This window comes from Aquarana catesbeiana, linkage group LG01 (assembly GCF_042186555.1).
Source record: "Aquarana catesbeiana isolate 2022-GZ linkage group LG01, ASM4218655v1, whole genome shotgun sequence".
Lineage (NCBI taxonomy): Eukaryota > Metazoa > Chordata > Amphibia > Anura > Ranidae > Aquarana > Aquarana catesbeiana.
Window position 1 is genome coordinate 241,702,039 of NC_133324.1, and position 17,276 is coordinate 241,719,314.

At 43.3% G+C, this 17,276-nt stretch overlaps 1 protein-coding gene across 4 annotated transcripts in view; it reads right to left on the reverse strand.

Moving 5' to 3' along the window:
* KDM2B (lysine demethylase 2B) overlaps positions 1–17,276 on the reverse strand; it is a 209,119-nt gene that overhangs the window by 180,112 nt on the left and 11,731 nt on the right. For 3 of the 4 annotated variants that reach the window (XM_073626678.1, XM_073626654.1, XM_073626645.1), the window contains exons 2-5: positions 14,612–14,756; positions 6,731–6,809; positions 6,414–6,460; positions 1,486–1,664 (exon numbers count right to left, since the gene is read on the reverse strand). In XM_073626678.1, coding sequence (XP_073482779.1) covers positions 1,486–1,664; positions 6,414–6,460; positions 6,731–6,809; positions 14,612–14,624 — 318 coding nt within the window. In that variant the 5' untranslated portion in view covers positions 14,625–14,756. Of the gene's footprint in view, positions 1–1,485; positions 1,665–6,413; positions 6,461–6,730; positions 6,810–14,611; positions 14,757–17,276 lie in introns of those variants that run through there. The other variant, XM_073626661.1, reaches the window with a different exon arrangement.

The window sequence follows — 17,276 nt, forward strand, 5'->3', positions numbered from 1 at the left end:
GACGGGGCCATGTACCATCAAATCTTAAGTGAAAACCTCCTTCCCTCATCCAGGGCACTGAAAATGGGTCTGGCAACAAGGGAGTGGCCTAGCCAATCTCCAGACCTTAATCCTACAGAAAATATGGGGGAGCTGAAGGTTCGAGTTACCAAACGTCAGTCTCGAAACCTTAATGACTTGGAGAGGATCTGCAAAGGAGTGGGACAAAATCCCTCCTGAGATGTGTGCAAACCTGGTGGCCAGCTACAGAAAACATCTGACCTCTGTGATTGCCAACAAGGGTTTTGCCACCAAGTACTAAGTCCTCTTTTGCAAAGGGATCAAATAGTTATTTCACTCATTAAAATGCAAATCCATTTATAACTTTTTTAAATGCATTTTTCTGGATATTTTTGTTATTAATCTTACTGTTAAAATAAACTTACCATTAAAATTATAGACCGATAGGGTAGGAGTGAGATTTTAGAATGTTTATTATTAAACAGAAATACTGAGGATGATACCAATAGAATGAATCACTGAACATACTGATATAGATGTGTTCTACCTACCTGATGTGTGTTGTGTAACAATTTGCCAAAAAAAAAAAAAAAAAAAAAAAAAAAAAAAAACACTTTTTTTTTTTTATTTCCCTTTTCAAAAATTTATAGACTGATAATTTCTTTGTCAGTGGGCAAACGTACAAAAACAGCAGGGGATCAAATAAATACTTTACACCTCACTATACCTGTCCCTTCTTGCAGTCTTCTGCGGCATATAAACTGAACCCACAGTTCAGGTTACATCAGTGGTATTGTCCTTGTGCGCCGGGACAACCAACTCCTGTACATGTGCAGCAGTTATGTCATCCCAGGCCGGCCAATGTAGATACCCGAAGACCAGCACCCGGGGAGAAGGTACCAGCACAGTTAAGGGACCTGGACCGCTAAAGCGGTAGTAAATAAAGCATGTGTTTTAATAATTCCTTCAGACTGCTGGCACCCATCCTATGTGCAGACTATCTTTGTTTTTGTGCCTGCGTCAACCCCAAGCTGTGCCCAGGCAACCTGCCAAGGCTGCGCGGATGCCGAGGCTACACAGAAGCAGCTGAATATCAAACTTTGACAGCACCCATCTGAATGAACCCTTACTGTACATTGTGAAGAATGGAGGGGAAAAAAAAAAGTGAGACTTATTTGTCTGAGAGGCAGGAGGATCTCACCACTGAAGACATCAAGAGACACAGAAAGTTAATGAATCCACTTGAAAATGCAGATTGGTGTCAACAGGCTGCGATTTTTATACATATAATCAAATAAAAGGAAATCTATTTCCTGTACTAAATGAAGTTATAACAGTAAAAGCATTTGTAGAATAGGAAAACACACTTGTTACAAGTAAAGTCAGTACTCCATCCTGTAGTGGAACAAGTTATTCAGCATTTTTTTTTTGTAATAACTTAGAAGAAAAAAAAAAAAAAAAAAAAAAAAAAAAAAAAAGTCATACCACAGTTGGCCTCTTGACTACTTTTTCTAGCTTGGTGTGGCTAAACTCCAGGCTGATCACATTGTACAGCTTCTCCCTTTCAGTTTCTGGTGTCTCATAGTAGCGAACAAACTGTGACATACTCATGTCTGTACCCTTTTGTGTATTCACATCCATCACATCAACTATACGCCGGCTTCCTACAGGAAAAATACAGACACTGCATGGTCATTCAGCTACTCAGACTCATTTTCTGACATACAGCAAAAAAAAAAAAAAAAAAAAAAAAAAAGATAACTGACATTAGATGAGATGCTATGAAAGAATGAGGTGTCTATTAAAGCCAAACTTATAGAAGATAAAAATATACACAATGCAACTATTTATGATTAATACAAGTATTTTATTATTTTTTTTAATTTACATTTGACCTGGTATCAGTCTTTTGCAGTCACTGTACAACCAAGTTCAGACTGGGAAAGGGAGGAGCAGCACAAAGAGCCAATTAGAAGTGTTGCAGTGCAAGAAGCATGCAGATAAGAAAGAGCAGAGTGACAGATTAGCTCATTGGTCTTCCGCTTTTCTTTTCAATGTCTAGCCACAGGGTGGATGAGGGACAGGATCTGTAAATGTTACTGGACTGCAGAGTAAAATACAGTCTGACAGTGATTGGTGTGCAATGAGGCATACAGTAAATCTCCGGAAGAGATATACAAAAGCAAACAGTTTGGCAGTTAAAACTGCAAGCTTATGTGTATTTTATATGTGTATTTAGCTGTTTGCTTGGAGTTCGGCTTTAAGATTGCTTAACATTTTGCATGATATGAATGAATATGACCAAGCATGTTCCTTATACTGCAAAGTAATTCCAGACAGAAATATCAGCAAGAGAAACACTGTTTGTCTATTACTTGCAGAAAATGAATCTATAGACAGGTGGAGATGAGTGTGCATGTGTAACTTGGCCAATAAAGCACAGTGACTACAGCGGACAAACAGATTGGTTGCTGCCAGTAGCCAAACCAAACATTTGAATGGTAAATAAAAAAAAATTTTAAAAAAAGAAAAGAAGAAGAAAGAAGAAGGAGAATGTAAAAACTTGGTCATAAAAAAAAAAAAAGTGCAAATATAATGCCCTGTACACACGGTCGGATTTTCCGACGGAAAAAGTGCGGATTATGTTGTCGGAAATTCGGATCGTGTGTGGGCTCCATCTGACTTTTTCCGACACACAAAGTTTGAGAGCAGGCTATAAAATTTTCCGACAACAAAATCCGATCGGTTAAATTCCGATCGTGTGTACACAAATCCGATGCACAAAGTGCCACACATGCTCAGAATAAATTAAGAGACGAAAGCTAAAGGTTACTGCCCCGTGGTACGTGTTTTACGTCATCGCGTTCAGAACGATCGGATTTTCCGACAACTTTGTGCGACCGTGTGTATGCAAGACAAGTTTGAGCCAACATCCATCGGAAAAAAATCATGGATTCTGTTGTCGGAATCTCCGATCAATGTCCGATCGTGTGTACAGGGCATTAGTCTCACAATATCTTCTGACACAAGAAAAGAAACTTGTCCTGAAATAAAATGTTAAGGCCGCAACAACTGATATACTATATCTAGTTGCCTGGCACCAAAAATCTCAAAATCACTGATCTGGTACGAGAATTGTAGAACAAAAGGGTGAAATGCCCACATGTTCCAGGTCGGCAACATACTGTAGGTAGAACTGAAGGCAGAAAAATCAGCATAAAGTCAGGCAACCAACATTTCTCAATAAAACATTTTAGTAGAAGAGCAATCAGCATCTCTACTTGTGTGCGAATCTAAGAGTTTAATTTTTTTTCCCCCCAAAAAGAACATTATGTTATGAATCATAAAAACTGCTCATTTTAAATCTGACCCCCAAAAGCGTCAGTCTCCGTGTGAATCCCTAAAAACTCCTCTTCAGGGAAGCCTATCACACCTCCAACTAATCTTTTACCACTTCCATCAGCTCATTCCCCACAGTTATAACCTTCTATACCACCTGCCCCACTCTATTAGATTGTAAGCTCTTCTGAGCAGGGCCCTCTTAATCCTCATTTATTTTATTGTAACTGTATTGTCTCCATTTTATATTGTAAAGTGATGCGTAAACTGTTGGTGATCTATAAATTCTGTAAAATAATAATACAGGGGGTCCCCGGGTTACAAACAAGTTAGGGACTGTAGGTTTGTTCTTAAGTTGAATCGGTTTGTAAGTCGGAACAGGTCCATTTTTTTAAGTGTAGCTCCAGCCAAAAAAACTATTTTTAAGCTTTTCGGATAGGATAGGGAAGGGTTATCACCCCTGTAACATTTGTTTTGCTGTCTGTGCCCCTGTTCAGAAGATTTCACCTCACTTTCTGTCCCAATGATAATTGGATTTTGAAAATTTTGGGTTGTTGTGGAAACAAGCCTTGGTGATAAAGCTTCAGTGGAGGTACCTTTTCCCCATAATAGCTCTTACAGGAGTGAATTTCCCTTCCTAGGGGTAGATTTCATCTCACTTCCTGTTGTCTCCCTCCGTTTGTAAGTAGGAGTCGTTTGTAACTAGGGGACCCCCTGTAACTGAAAGATGTGATTATTTGGCTTAGAGAGCATTGTAAAGAAGTACCACTAGAGGGCACTATGATGTTAAAAAAAACAAAAATGCAGACTGGTGATCAATGCACAAATGCAGTAACTTAGAGCATCCAAACAGATTTGATCCTAAATAAATCAGACCAGTGACAAATTAATTCCGATTGGATGCTATTAGGGATGATGCCATTACGTTCGACTCGAACGTCGGGTGTTCGCCGAATAGCGAACCATTTGGGGTATTTGCGGCAAATTCCTTTAACCAGTTCCCGACCGGCGCACACAGATGTACGTCGGCAGAATGGCACGGCTGGGCAAATGGACTTACAGGTACGTCCATTTGAATTCCCTGCCGTGCCATTGCGTGCACGCGCCAGCCGGGAGCTCCGTGAGTCGGGTCGCGGGTCCCGCGGACTCGATCGCCGTGGGGATACCCGCGATCGCCTCACGGAGAGGACGAACGGGGAGATGCTGATGTAAGCAGCATCTCCCCGTTCTGCCTAGTGACAGTGTCACTCGATCTCTGCTCCCTGTCATCGGAGCAGAGATCAGTGACGTCACACACACAGCCCATCCCCCTACAGTTAGCAATCACTCCCCTAGGACACACTTAACCCCTCCCCGCCCCCTAGTGGTTAACCCCTTCACTACCAGTGTCATTTACACAGTAATCAGTGCATTTTTAATCGCACTGATCGCTGTATAAATGACAATGGTCCCAAAAATGTGTCAAAAATGTCCGACATGTCCGCCATAACGTCGCAGTCACAATAAAAAAAAAAAAAAAATCGCTGATCACCGTCATTACTAGTAAAAAAAAAAAAAAATTAATAAAAAATGTCATAAAACTATCCCCTATTTAGTAAACGCTATAACTTTTGCGCAAACCAAACGCTTATCGCGATTTTTTTTTTACCAAAAATATGTAGAAGAATACGATCGGCCTAAACTGAGGGAAAAAAAAAAAATTTTTTTTTTATATATTTTTGGGGGATATTTATTATAGCAAAATGTAAAAAATAATGCGTTTTTTTCAAAATTGTTGCTCTTATTTTGTTTATAGTGCAAAAAAAATAAATAAATAAATCGCAGAGGCGATCAATTACCACAAAAAGAAAGCTCTATTTGTGGGAAAAAAAAAAGGACGTCAACTTTGTTTGGGAGCCACATCGCACGACCACGCAATTGTCAGTTAAAGCGACGCAGTGCCGAATCGCAAAAAACGCTCTGGTCAGGAAGGGGGTAAAATCTTCCGGGGCTGAATCGGTTAAAAGTCTATGGGAGTCCTGCCCCAGGGGAAATGTATCAATGCAAAAAAACGATTTAAAAAAAAAAACGGCCATTTTTTGGGGAGCAGCGATTTTAATAATGTTTAAAGTGAAACAATAAAAGTGAAATATTCCTTTAAATATTGTACCTGGGGGGGTGTCTATAGTATGCCTGTAAAGTGGTGCATGTTTCCCGTGTTTAGAACAGTCCCTGCACAAAATGACATTTCTAAAAAAGGGAAAAAGTCATTTAAAAGTACTTGCGGCTATAATGAATTGTCGGGTCCAGCAATACAGATAAAAATCATTGAAAAAAAAAAAAAAAAAAAAAAAGGCATGGGACCAGGGGAATGTTATAGACTCTGGCTGCTGCAGGAAGTGGCAGTGGAAGGGACAGAGTCTATCAGCAGGTTATACAGAGTGTCATTGTAAGAAAGCCACAACTAAACCCAGAATATCAGAGGATCTGCAGGCAACAGAGCAACATAGTACAGAGGTATGATGTAGGCAGAGATTAATCATTCCATTCAGTTCCAGTGAATAGAAAGTTGGAATTCAGCAAGTGGGTAATGCAGGGTCTGCTCTTTATTGTTGAGGGTGAGAGTTGAGGGTGTCGGTGGCAACCATGAACACAATCACAGGCTCTCCTGCATACAGTGGCCATGTTCTGTACAATAATGGCAGAGAATGGATGTTAATAGCAGACAACTTTATATTCTTTGCCATATGCAAAAAATAAATAACTTTTTTAACCTGCACATATATGGCAAGCTCTCACTCTAGGAATGGCAGACAGGAAAATATCTGCTCAGTCAAAGAGCCAGGACCTATTCCTGTAGCTCATAACAAGTCTATTGTTACTGTAAACCCAACTTATATTATGCCATACTTAATCTGTATCATAACCATTACTGTTTTCTATGGCTCACAGCCACACTTGGTACCTTTTTACAATGTTGATTACATGTGAACATTTGTACAGGTAATATCACGCATCTTCCAAAACTTTAATAAAGACCTACTGAAAGTGAAAAAACACAAAAAAAAAAAAAAAAAAAAAAAACGACCACTTACCGACTAGTAGTTTCACATCCCTGACAGTAAAATCCTGATCTGGCATCCTACAATAGGAAAAGCAAAATGGGTATAATCCATGCAGGTATATGTGATGAGAAGGAAGACAGACATAGTTTGCGTGATTGGTAATAACAAAATGACTGGCTTACTCTTACAAAGATATGCCGTGTCAGGTTAATAAAAAAAAAAAAAAAGCAGAGCCAAAGTCACATTGAGGAAGGTTGGCACCTCCATAAATAGGCATTTATATAAACCAGCAACAGAAAAAGAATAGATATGTGGAAATAATGTATGATGCAAAATACGGGACTTACTTAATACCTAGCCCATCCTTGCTGAGAAAAAGAAGAGGAACTCTAAGGGCTTCTCTTTGAACATATTCATATGTAAAGTCTATTGGGAGAAAAAAAAAACAAAACAACAAACACATGACATGTTTTACTATAAGCTGTACACAAACGGAAAAGAACGCTCAAATTAAGTTCACATATTTCTATTGCAACAGGAGAGAGAGGGGAAAGCTTCTCAGTGGGGACATAGACTACAAATACTACAAATACAAACCTGACAGAGGTTCTATCTTCCCCAATACCAAAATAAAACATCACGAACGAAGTATAGAGGCTGCCATTGCTGGCTTCTGTCTGAAAAGTTACGTGCCTGGCAGTGTCTGACTTCAAACTTATGAATCACTAAGGGCCGGTTCACACTGGTCCAACATGTCAAAATGAATGGCTCCCTATGAGACCAGTTTTAACTGGTCCGACTTGTGTCAGTCCAACAATGCTCCCTACACTACTTTGGTCCGGCTTGGAGGAGATTTTAGCCCATTGATTTCAAAGCACCCCACGTTGAGGGCATTTGGCCTGGTATGGTCCAGGAATGGGGGCGCTCACTTTCCTGACTTGCCAGGCTGCATGCTCGGATAAAGTCTTGGGGGGGGGGGGGGGCGGGGGGCCCACTCCGTTTTTTTTTTAAATTTTATTTTGACGTGGGGTTCCCCTTCAAGATCCTCAGAGCACAAGTCGCATGCTACAAGTCGGATCAGTTAAGGCGATGATCCGACTTAGATGCAACTTCCATTGAAGTCAATGGGCTGAAATCGTGCCCAAGCTGGACCAAAGTAGTGCAGGGAGCATTTTCAAAGTCGGACAGACACAAGTCTGACCAGTTAAGATGGCTCTCATAGGGAACCATTCATTTTGACATGTGATGAGACTTGTGCTTCGACTTCCAGAGCACATGTCAGACCAGTGTGAACCAGCCCTTAGTGACTGAGTGAAGTTTGAAGTTAGACACGTAACTTTTCAGACAAAGGCCAGTAATGGCAGCCTCCATACTTCGTTCATGAGGTTTCATTTAAAGTGTTAACTGCAACTTAAAGCAGAACTAGAGTCTGTCTTGCTCTGTTCGTAAATAGATAGGAAAAACCAAGTTAGACTTACCGGTAACTTGTTTTCCAGAAGTCTTTCAGGACAGCACCTGAGAGATAGCGACTCCACCCACCGGAACAGGAAACACCTTCTTCCTCCAAACTTTAAAGGGAGGCGCCTCCCCACCATACCTCAGTTGTAGTAAAGAAGACCTCCGGCCGGAACACATAAACACATACGTTAGTCACAGCATAGTATATACAATACAATAGGGCGGGATGTTGCTGTCCTGAAAGACTTCTGGAAAACAAGTTACCGGTAAGTCTAACTTGGTTTTTCCCAAGGCGTCTTTCAGGACAGCACCTGAGAGGATAACAGAGACTTACCCCCTTAGGGCGGGACAACAGCTTGCAGGACCTTTCTGCCAAACGCCTGATCATTAGCAGATGTGAGGTCCAGCCTGTAATGTTTCACGAATGTGTGAAAACTCGACCATGTTGCCGCCTTGCAGATTTGTTCAGGGGTGGCACCAGCTCTCTCTGCCCAAGTGGCCGCTAATGCTCTTGTTGAGTGTGCAGAAATTCCTGCTGGAGGAGACACACCTGCATGCGAATAAGCCTCTGAAATGGCTAACTTCAGCCACCTTGCTAAAGAGATTTTAGAAGCCTGGCAACCTTTCCTGTTGCCCGAAAATAGCACAAACAGAGAATCTGAACGTCTAAAGAGCTTTGTCCTTTCCAAGTAACATAACAAAACTCTTCTAACATCCAACATGTGAAAACAAGTCTCCTTCTCCCCTACTGGGTTGGGGCAGAAGGTCGGAAGTACAATGTCCTGAACACGATTTTGTACTGAAGCTACCTTTGGTAAGAATTTCTGGTCTGTTCTAAGTATAACCCTATCTGGGAAGATAGATAAATAGAGTTCCTTAACTGATAAAGCATTAAGCTCACTGATCCTGCGTGCAGAGACCATGGCAATCAGAAACACAGACTTAAAAGTGAGATATCTGAGTGGTGCTTCTTCCAAAGGTTCAAAAGGACTCCTTGTTAGAGCCTGGAGGACTATCGACAGATCCCATTTTGGAAACAACTTAAGTGGTGCTGGTCTGGATCTCATAAGGGATCTGAAAAATCTGGTTACCAACGGATCTGAGGCCACCGATTTTTCTAGGAACACTGCTATCGCAGCTACCTGCACCTTCAAGGTACTAACTGCTAGTCTCTTGTCAGCACCAACCTGTAAAAATTCCAGAATGGAAACAAGACTCCCTGGGTCATGGTCAGATGAATAACACCATGTATTGTAAACCTTCCAGACCTTGGAATAGATATTTCTAGTCACCCTTTTCCTACTGGATAATAGCGTAGAGATTAACCGGTTGGAAAAACCTTTGCTCCGTAAGAGCTGCTCTTCAGATACCAGGCTGTGAGCGCCAAAGTGGCTACCTCTGGGTGATTTACTGGCCCCTGAAATAGTAAATCGTGCCTGAGGGGCAGATGCCAACAAAGCCTGGCCGCCATTTTCAGAATGGTTGAAAACCAAGCCCTTCTTGGCCAAAAAGGCGTGATTAGGATAACCGGTACTGTTTCCCCTTGAATCTATCTTAAAACTAAGGGAATTAACTGGAATGGGGGGAAAGCGTAGCAGAGATGGAATCTCCATGGATACGCCAAGGCATCTGTTCCTAGTGACCCGTCGTGATTACTTAGGGAAAAAAATTGCGGAACCAAGGCATTCTCCTTTGAGGCGAACAGGTCCACCTCTGGCAGCCCCCACTTCTCGACAATCATGGCGAAAACCTCTGGGTTCAGCGACCATTCTGCTTCCCGAATGGGGTTTCTGCTCAGGAAATCCGCTACCCTGTTCAGGGATCCCCTTAGATGGACTGCTGATAAAGACAGCAGGTGTCCTTCTGCCCAACGGAGAATGCTCATGGCTAGTACTTGCAGCGATTTGCTCCTTGTACCTCCCTGCCTGTTTATGTAAGCCACGGCCGTGGCATTGTCTGTTAGTATTTGAACATGCTGGGCCCGAAGCCCCTGAGCAAATGACTTCAGAGCCAAGTCGATCGCCTTGAGCTCTCTCCAGTTTGAGGACTTGGTCGCCTCTTTCCCGGACCAGTTTCCCTGAGTGAAACCCTTTTCTAGGTGGGCTCCCCAACCCCAGGAACTGGCATCGGTTGTCAGCCTTTTTCCGATTGGAAAGGCCCAGACTAACCCCTCCGATAGGATATCCTGCCTTTTCCACCACCATAGTGACCTCTTCACTTGGGTTGGAACTCCTACCTCTGAATCTAGGGATTCCAAATTGTGATCCCAAGATCTCAGAAGAAAAGCCTGCAGATGTCTGAAGTGCAGTCTTGCCCACTGAACAGCTGGCATTGACGAAGTCAGAACACCCAGGGCTGACATGACCAACCTTACCGTCAGCTGCTGGTTGGTCTGCAAAAAAGACACTGTATCCTGGATTTTTCCTTTCTTCTCTGAAGGAAGAAAAATTCTTTGGCTTACCGAATTTATTATATACCCTAGAAACCGAATCTCCTGAGATGGTTCCAGGGAAGATTTTTGGAGATTTAGGATCCAACCTAGAGAGACTCCAGATGGCTGCATGCTCTGCTTAAATTGCTCCTCAACTCCTCTCTTGAGGGGGCGAAAAATAGCAGATCGTCTAAGTAAGGAATTACTGCGATTCCCTGAAGACGCAGCGGAGCTAGGGCTTCTGCCATTACTTTGGTAAAAATTCGGGGTGCGGATGATAGCCCGAAGGGCAGGGCTCTGAATTGCAGATGCTGAATTCTGCCTTCCAACCTTACCGCCAACCTGGGAAACCTCTGGGACTGGGATGAGATTGGAATATGCAGGTATGCATCCTTTAGATCCACTGACGCCATGAAACAACCTGGAGTCAGAAGATTTCTGGCGGTGAAAATTGAGTCCATCTTGAACCTTCTGTATTTGATGGCTCTGTTTAGTGGCTTTAAATTTAGAATTAAACGAAATCTTCCTGTTGGTTTTTTTACCAGGAAGACATGAGAATAGAAACCCTTGTGCCATTCCTCTGGTGGCACCGGGATTACTACACCCTGTTGCATCAGTTCCTCCAGAGAGGATTTCATGGCCAGGGCCCCTATTGGATCTCGAGGAGCATTTGTTACCAGAAACCTTCTTGGGGGGCTTCTGGAAAACTCGAGAGTATAACCCTGCGAGAGAGTGGTCAGAATAAACTGATTTGTAGTTATCACTGACCACTGCGGAAGAAACTCTCGTAATCTTCCGCCAACCCGCAGAGATGAGTCATAGTGAGTTTTCGGCCTGTGAAGGAGGACGGAAGAGAATTCCGCCTTTGCCCTTCGCCTTTTGCGCGGACCAATTTTTTCTCCTGCCCTGAAACTTATTTTCCTGCTGTTGCTGTTGAGTTTTTTGAGGTCGAAAAAGACGTTTTGGGGTCTGCTTTTTCTTTTTGACCGGAAAGGACTTCTTCTTATCGGCAGTTCTGTCTAGGATATTATCTAGATCAGGGCCAAAAAGAAGGTCACCTGAAAAGGGAATACCACAAAGTTTACTCTTTGAAGCTGTATCACCTGGCCAGGTTTTTAGCCATAAAGCTCTTCTCGCAGCATTTGCTAAAGCTGCAGACCTAGCTGACATTTTGATAGCTTCAGCCGAAGCATCAGCAATATAAGCAACAGCAGAAATCAGGGTAGGAAAGGAATCTAAGATCTCCTGCTTGGGGGAATCTGCCACTATATGAGATCTAAGTTGGTTCACCCAGTATTCCAGATTCCTGGCTACACAGGTTGTGGCCATTGCTGGTTTTAAATTGCTCATGATTGATTGCCATGATCTCTTGAGCAAAAGATCCATGCGTTTGTCCATTGGATCCCTTAGAACACCCATATCTTCAAAAGACAGGTCTGTGGATCTTGAGACCTGTGAAAAGGCCGCATCCAACCTGGGCACCTTATTCCACACCGCAGAAGGGTCCTCCTCAAAAGGGAATCGCCTTTTGTGGGCTCTGGAAAAAAAGGGCTTTTTCTCTGGATCTTGCCATTCCTTAGTAATGGCGTCAGAAATGACCGAATGAACCGGAAATGTTCGCCCCTTAGGCTCATTTAACCCTGCATACATGCGGTCATGAAGAGATAACTCCTTCTTTTCCTCACTTAAGCCAAGTGTAACATGGATAGCCTTAAGGAGTCCGTCTACCTCCTCTAGGGAAAGCTTAAATTTGGAAGGAGCCACCTCCGCTTCCTCACCCTCCTCCTCCGAATCTTTAACGGAAGGAGTAGGGGACTGCTCTTCCCTGATAGAGGGGCCTTCAGGTAAAGCTTCTACCATGGGGAAAGAAATAGAACCCTGGGAAGCCTCAGAAGTGGATGGCTGACTAGCAGCTGGATTAACTAAAGAGTCACGAAAAGTCTGAATCGTGGCGTATAGTTCCTTCTTTACAGAGGCAACCAGATCATCACAAACCGAAGCTGATTCCTCCTTAACTAAAGAAGTGATGCATGTACTGCATAAGACTTTTTTCCAATTTTCTCCCATTTTGGCCCTGCAAGAAGGACATCTCTTTTTTGGGTCAGAGCTTTTAGCCTGTGAGAGAAAAAACAAAAAAGGGAAAAAAACCAGGGGACCTTTTAGTGAGACCCGGTCTCAGCTACACAAGAATCACCCACAGGTGCACTAAGAAGAAACCAGTCAGCCTCTAGTGCCCAGACAGGCCCCTTGCCACTAGGGGGTAAGAAAAAAGAAAATAGACCAAACCCAGGAAAGGAAGAAAGGCAGACTTAAACTGCTGCTCCTACCTGAGCTTTACTGGCGCCTGTGCCTGTCCCCACCGCTGCAGACGCTGAGTCCTCCATCTCTGGTGTGCAGCTCCTCACTTGTGGCTTTATAAGCCGCTTCCGGACTCCCATAGTGCATCTGCACCGGACCGGAAGCGGAAGTAGGCGCCAGTTCCTGTCCTCCCTCCTCCCCCCTTGCATCCACGCCAGAAATGACGCTTCTGCTGACCCAGCGACCCCGCCATGTCACTTCCGCCGCGCCTGCCGGCCAAAAAACATGGCGGCGGCGCACGCGCACCGCCGCCCTATGACCGCGCGGATCACCGGGTCTACGGCTCTCACCGAGCACCAGGAGGGGAAGAGGAGCCCGTTTGCTACCGCTGCCGAGGCTTGGGTAGGCCGGGAGGACAGCGGGTCCCTGAAGGAGGAAAAAAAGAAAGGAAGCCCCGTCTCCCAGGAGCACCTGAGAGAACCTGACTCCCCCTCAAAAGATGTTCCCTCCAGGCCGGAGGAAACACAAAAACTGAGGTATGGTGGGGAGGCGCCTCCCTTTAAAGTTTGGAGGAAGAAGGTGTTTCCTGTTCCGGTGGGTGGAGTCGCTATCTCTCAGGTGCTGTCCTGAAAGACGCCTTGGGAAAGTATATTATATTTACTTTTTTTGAAATGTTTACCTTTCTTCAGTTGCTTCGTGATTATTAGCTTAGACCCAAATTATGTCAAATCTCAGGAGACTTCATGGGCATTTTTATTTCACCTGGAGGAGGAGCTTTGTCGGCTAAGCACATCCTCCTGCCGGCATGCCTGCTCTAAGGACAGATGGATTCCTGAAGTACATTGCTAAATGATTCATCTGCCCTTACTCACAATGACGGACTAGAAATGCTGAGGGTGCTTTGACCTACACAGGGCTTCTTGTCTTTGCTCCTCACATCCAAAGAGTACATGAGCAAATAGAGAGAAAAAAAAAAAAAAAAAAACACAGAACCACATATGCCATCTTTTTGTGTAGCGTGTTAACTGGATTTGGTGTGGGGACACACTGGGTGCCTTCAGCTGCCATTGTGCTCTTGCTTGGGGTCCAATGTGCCCCTGTGCCTTTAAGGGCAGGTATGCCTGAAGGGAGCCCACTTCTTCATTTATCAATTTCTATACATGCTCCAACTTGGAGACTCATCTTGAGTTAGGACTGCAGTATAGAGAGGAGTTTTGTCAGACACTGTGGCTTCCACATATATTTGCAAGTGCATGTTAAAACAGAGTTTAATTGCGCACAAATTGTTATACAGGGTCAGTTTGGTTATTTTGCAGGCCAGCTGCTAAGAGTGCTGGAAAATTTTTGTTTTGCGAGGGTTACAAACACTTAATTTTTTTTTGCCACCTGTGTCCCCCATTGGGGAGATTTCCCTTCCCTTCCTGTCTCATAGTCAAAACAAAAACCCAAAAAACAAGAAAGTCCCTGGTTGTTTATACGTGTATATGGCTTTGATACTTTAAGCACAAGTACAGTGTATGAACGTTTGCAAAAGAATAGAAAATGTTCTGTTTTTTTGGAAACGCGCGTATGCTGTAGTTATGGTTATGATAGCACCGCTGTATACACGACTACAGTGGAACAGCAATTCATGCCAATGACAGGCTGTAGTGCCACACACAGGCATGGCGAGAGCAAGAGAGCCACTGTCAGTCATCGATGTGGAGGAGCAGGAGACACTGGCTTTTGCCCGTGTGAGTGGTGCTTGGAATGCTGCATAGGTGCTACAGAGCAGGAGTGCAAACAGAGGGGACCATGGGTCCCAGCTGCACAGGAAGTACACTTTCAAAAGACTTAAAAAAAAAAAAAAAAAAAAATCCTCTGAATTAAGAAAAAACAGCAAATATATGCAAGTTATATTATCGGTTTTATGAAACATTTAGGCTTTAATGTCTCTTACATAATCAATGCAGAAAGCTTACACTGACTGGACTGTCATACTTCATTCATTCAGTGGCCACCCTCCAACACTAAAGTACATAAACCAGCCATCTGTCACTACCTTTGCCCTCCATGACCTGCACGTAGTCCCCTCGGTAGTTGGTGCTGCTGACCTTCTGCTCCAGGTTGAAGCCGCGAACACTGACCACATCCTCCACATCCGATAGGTCTTCATGCTCGGCGTACTGCGTCCGACTGATGGCACGCTGTGGGGAGAACATATAGGGCTATAGTCACAATCTACTGGGATCAAGGATTCCAATCTATACAGAGTCCTCAAAACAAATACCATAGCCCTCGTAAACGTCAGATATGTACACATGAATCACTTAAGGGTTTTGTTTTGTTTTTTTACCATGGCCCTATTGCAATCATTCTCAACCAGTGTTCTGTGGAACCCCAGGCTTCCTCCACAGGTTGCTAGGGGTTCCTTGAGCTGTGGCTGATTGACTTACCATCTGATGGTGCGGTACCTGCATAGTCCTTTGGCTGGCTATAGGGGTTGCATTCTGACCACCACTTTAAGGGTTGCATTCTATTAACCATCAATGTAAGGATCTTAAATACTCTCTCTTACCATATTAATGCATGCTTACTAAAATTTGAAGAACTGGACTTTGGAAGCTTTCCCCAAAAAATGTTGCATAAAGTCTTCCTGCAGCAGATCTTTCCCTTTTAGTGATCAACCATGCCTTTTTCTGCACAGTATTTATGTATGGAAGCAACCATCTTTATAGAGGCAGGGTTTTCATCCCCACGTCAAACCTTCCAGCAAAGAGAACAGTGAGCAGCACAGTAATGACTAATAGCATTCTGAATCTTCAGAGACTAGCAGTCAGAGGCAGATATACAGTTAGAACTCTGTAGGCACTGGAGTAGAATGCCTAGGCATACTCATATACCTAGACATGTACTGCTGTTTTTCAGTAGCAACTCCAGACAAATGGTACATTATCCAAAAGGTTTGATAATAATTTCTAAGACCTCTTTCACACTGGGGCCATGGCCGCGTTAGCGCTAAAGCGCTGCTCGTTTTATGCCTGTTTAAGTGGCAGTTTTCGGGGTGCTTTTGACCACAAAGGGATTAAAATCACCCATGTTGCGGCGCTTCCAAAGTGCTTTTCAGGCGCTGCCCATTCATTTCAATAGATACAGCGCTCTCAAACCGTCCCAAAGATGCTGCTTGCAGGACTTTTCCTAACGTCCCGCAAGCGCACCTGCCCAGTGTGAAAAGTCAAACTGAAATTAATGGGAGGCGGTTTTCAGGCACTTTACAGGCTCTATTTCTAACGTTAAACGCCTGAAACCGCTCTCAGCGTAAAAGGGGTCTAAATGTTTAAAATAAAATAGCAGATCTATACTTTGAAATTAGTTCCAGGTCAGACAAAACTAGTATTTCAATTCACATAAAAAAAGTACATCTTTTTTCAAGTTTTATAGAAAAAAAAAATTATGATATTAAAACATATGCACACATTTTTTTAAAATAATGCATTTATTTTTTGCTTTCTGTGTCCCCTTGGGAAATTATATGGGAGAAAAATCTCTCGCAAGTAAAGGAGCTCCCAACTTGGCAATTGACGTCAGAACAGTTCCCCCATTGGAAAAATTGTCTTTGCGCCAACTGTAAAATTCTGGATTTTATAACACTTTCTGACCCAAGCACAATGGTCACCAGGACAATTCAGGGTAAAAGCCCTTTCACACTAAAGCGCTTAAAAACTTCCCATAAAACGCCAAACGCTTTTCAAGCACTTTTGTGCTGTTAGCGATGTGCTTTTTTGAAGGTCATGTGACTCAAACTACTTCAGGAACCATTTTGAGGCCCTTTTGAAGTGCTTCCCATTCATTTCAATGAAGAGGGGTGCTTTTTTGATAACGCCAAACATGCTCCTAAGATGCTGCTTGCAGTTTTCTCATCTCCCCGCAAGTGCACCGCCCCAGTGTGAAAGCATTCATTGATTTTAAGGGGAATAGGTTTTCATGTGCTTTTTTTTTAGCGCCAAAGCGCCTCAGTGTGAAAGGGCCACAACAGGGACACAGACTGCAATAAAAAACATGACAAGGTTGCAATCCTTGAAACAAAAAAAAAAAAAAAAACACACAAGCCTCAAATATAATTTGACATGTTAGGTCTCTATAAAATTCCCATGACAACATAATTGAACTTGTGTTTAAGGGCCCTTTCAACACTGGGGCGGTATGCAGGCACTATTGCGCTAATAATAGCGCCTGCATAGGCGCTTTGTGGTGGGCTGTGGTTTTTAACCCTTTCTCGGCCGCTAGCGGGGGGCAAAACCACCCCCGCTAGCAGCCGAATACCGATGGTAAAGCCACCGCACTGCAGCTCTATTTATTTCAATGGGTCACATTCAGTAGCAGCACTGCCTGCCTGATGTGACAGGAGGTACACATTTTGGCATGGTCATGAAGCAAAGCATCAGAGCCATGGCATGTGTACAACCCACTCCACCTGCTATGTTAGGTTAACAGGGCAGTCAGAGGGTGGTAAAATCGCAGCTCAACTACCCATTTAAAAAAAAAAAAAAAAAAAAAAAAAAAAAAAAAAAAAAAACACGTTGTCTTCAGTTATAATTTAAAGAAAAAAAAAAAAAAAATGGAAACACTGTACACCCTCCCCACCTGCCAGCCCCTGCTGGACTTCCCTCTGGGGATGATCAACTGTCAGACTCCATGTAACTGGTCCAGAGTGATTCACTATGCAG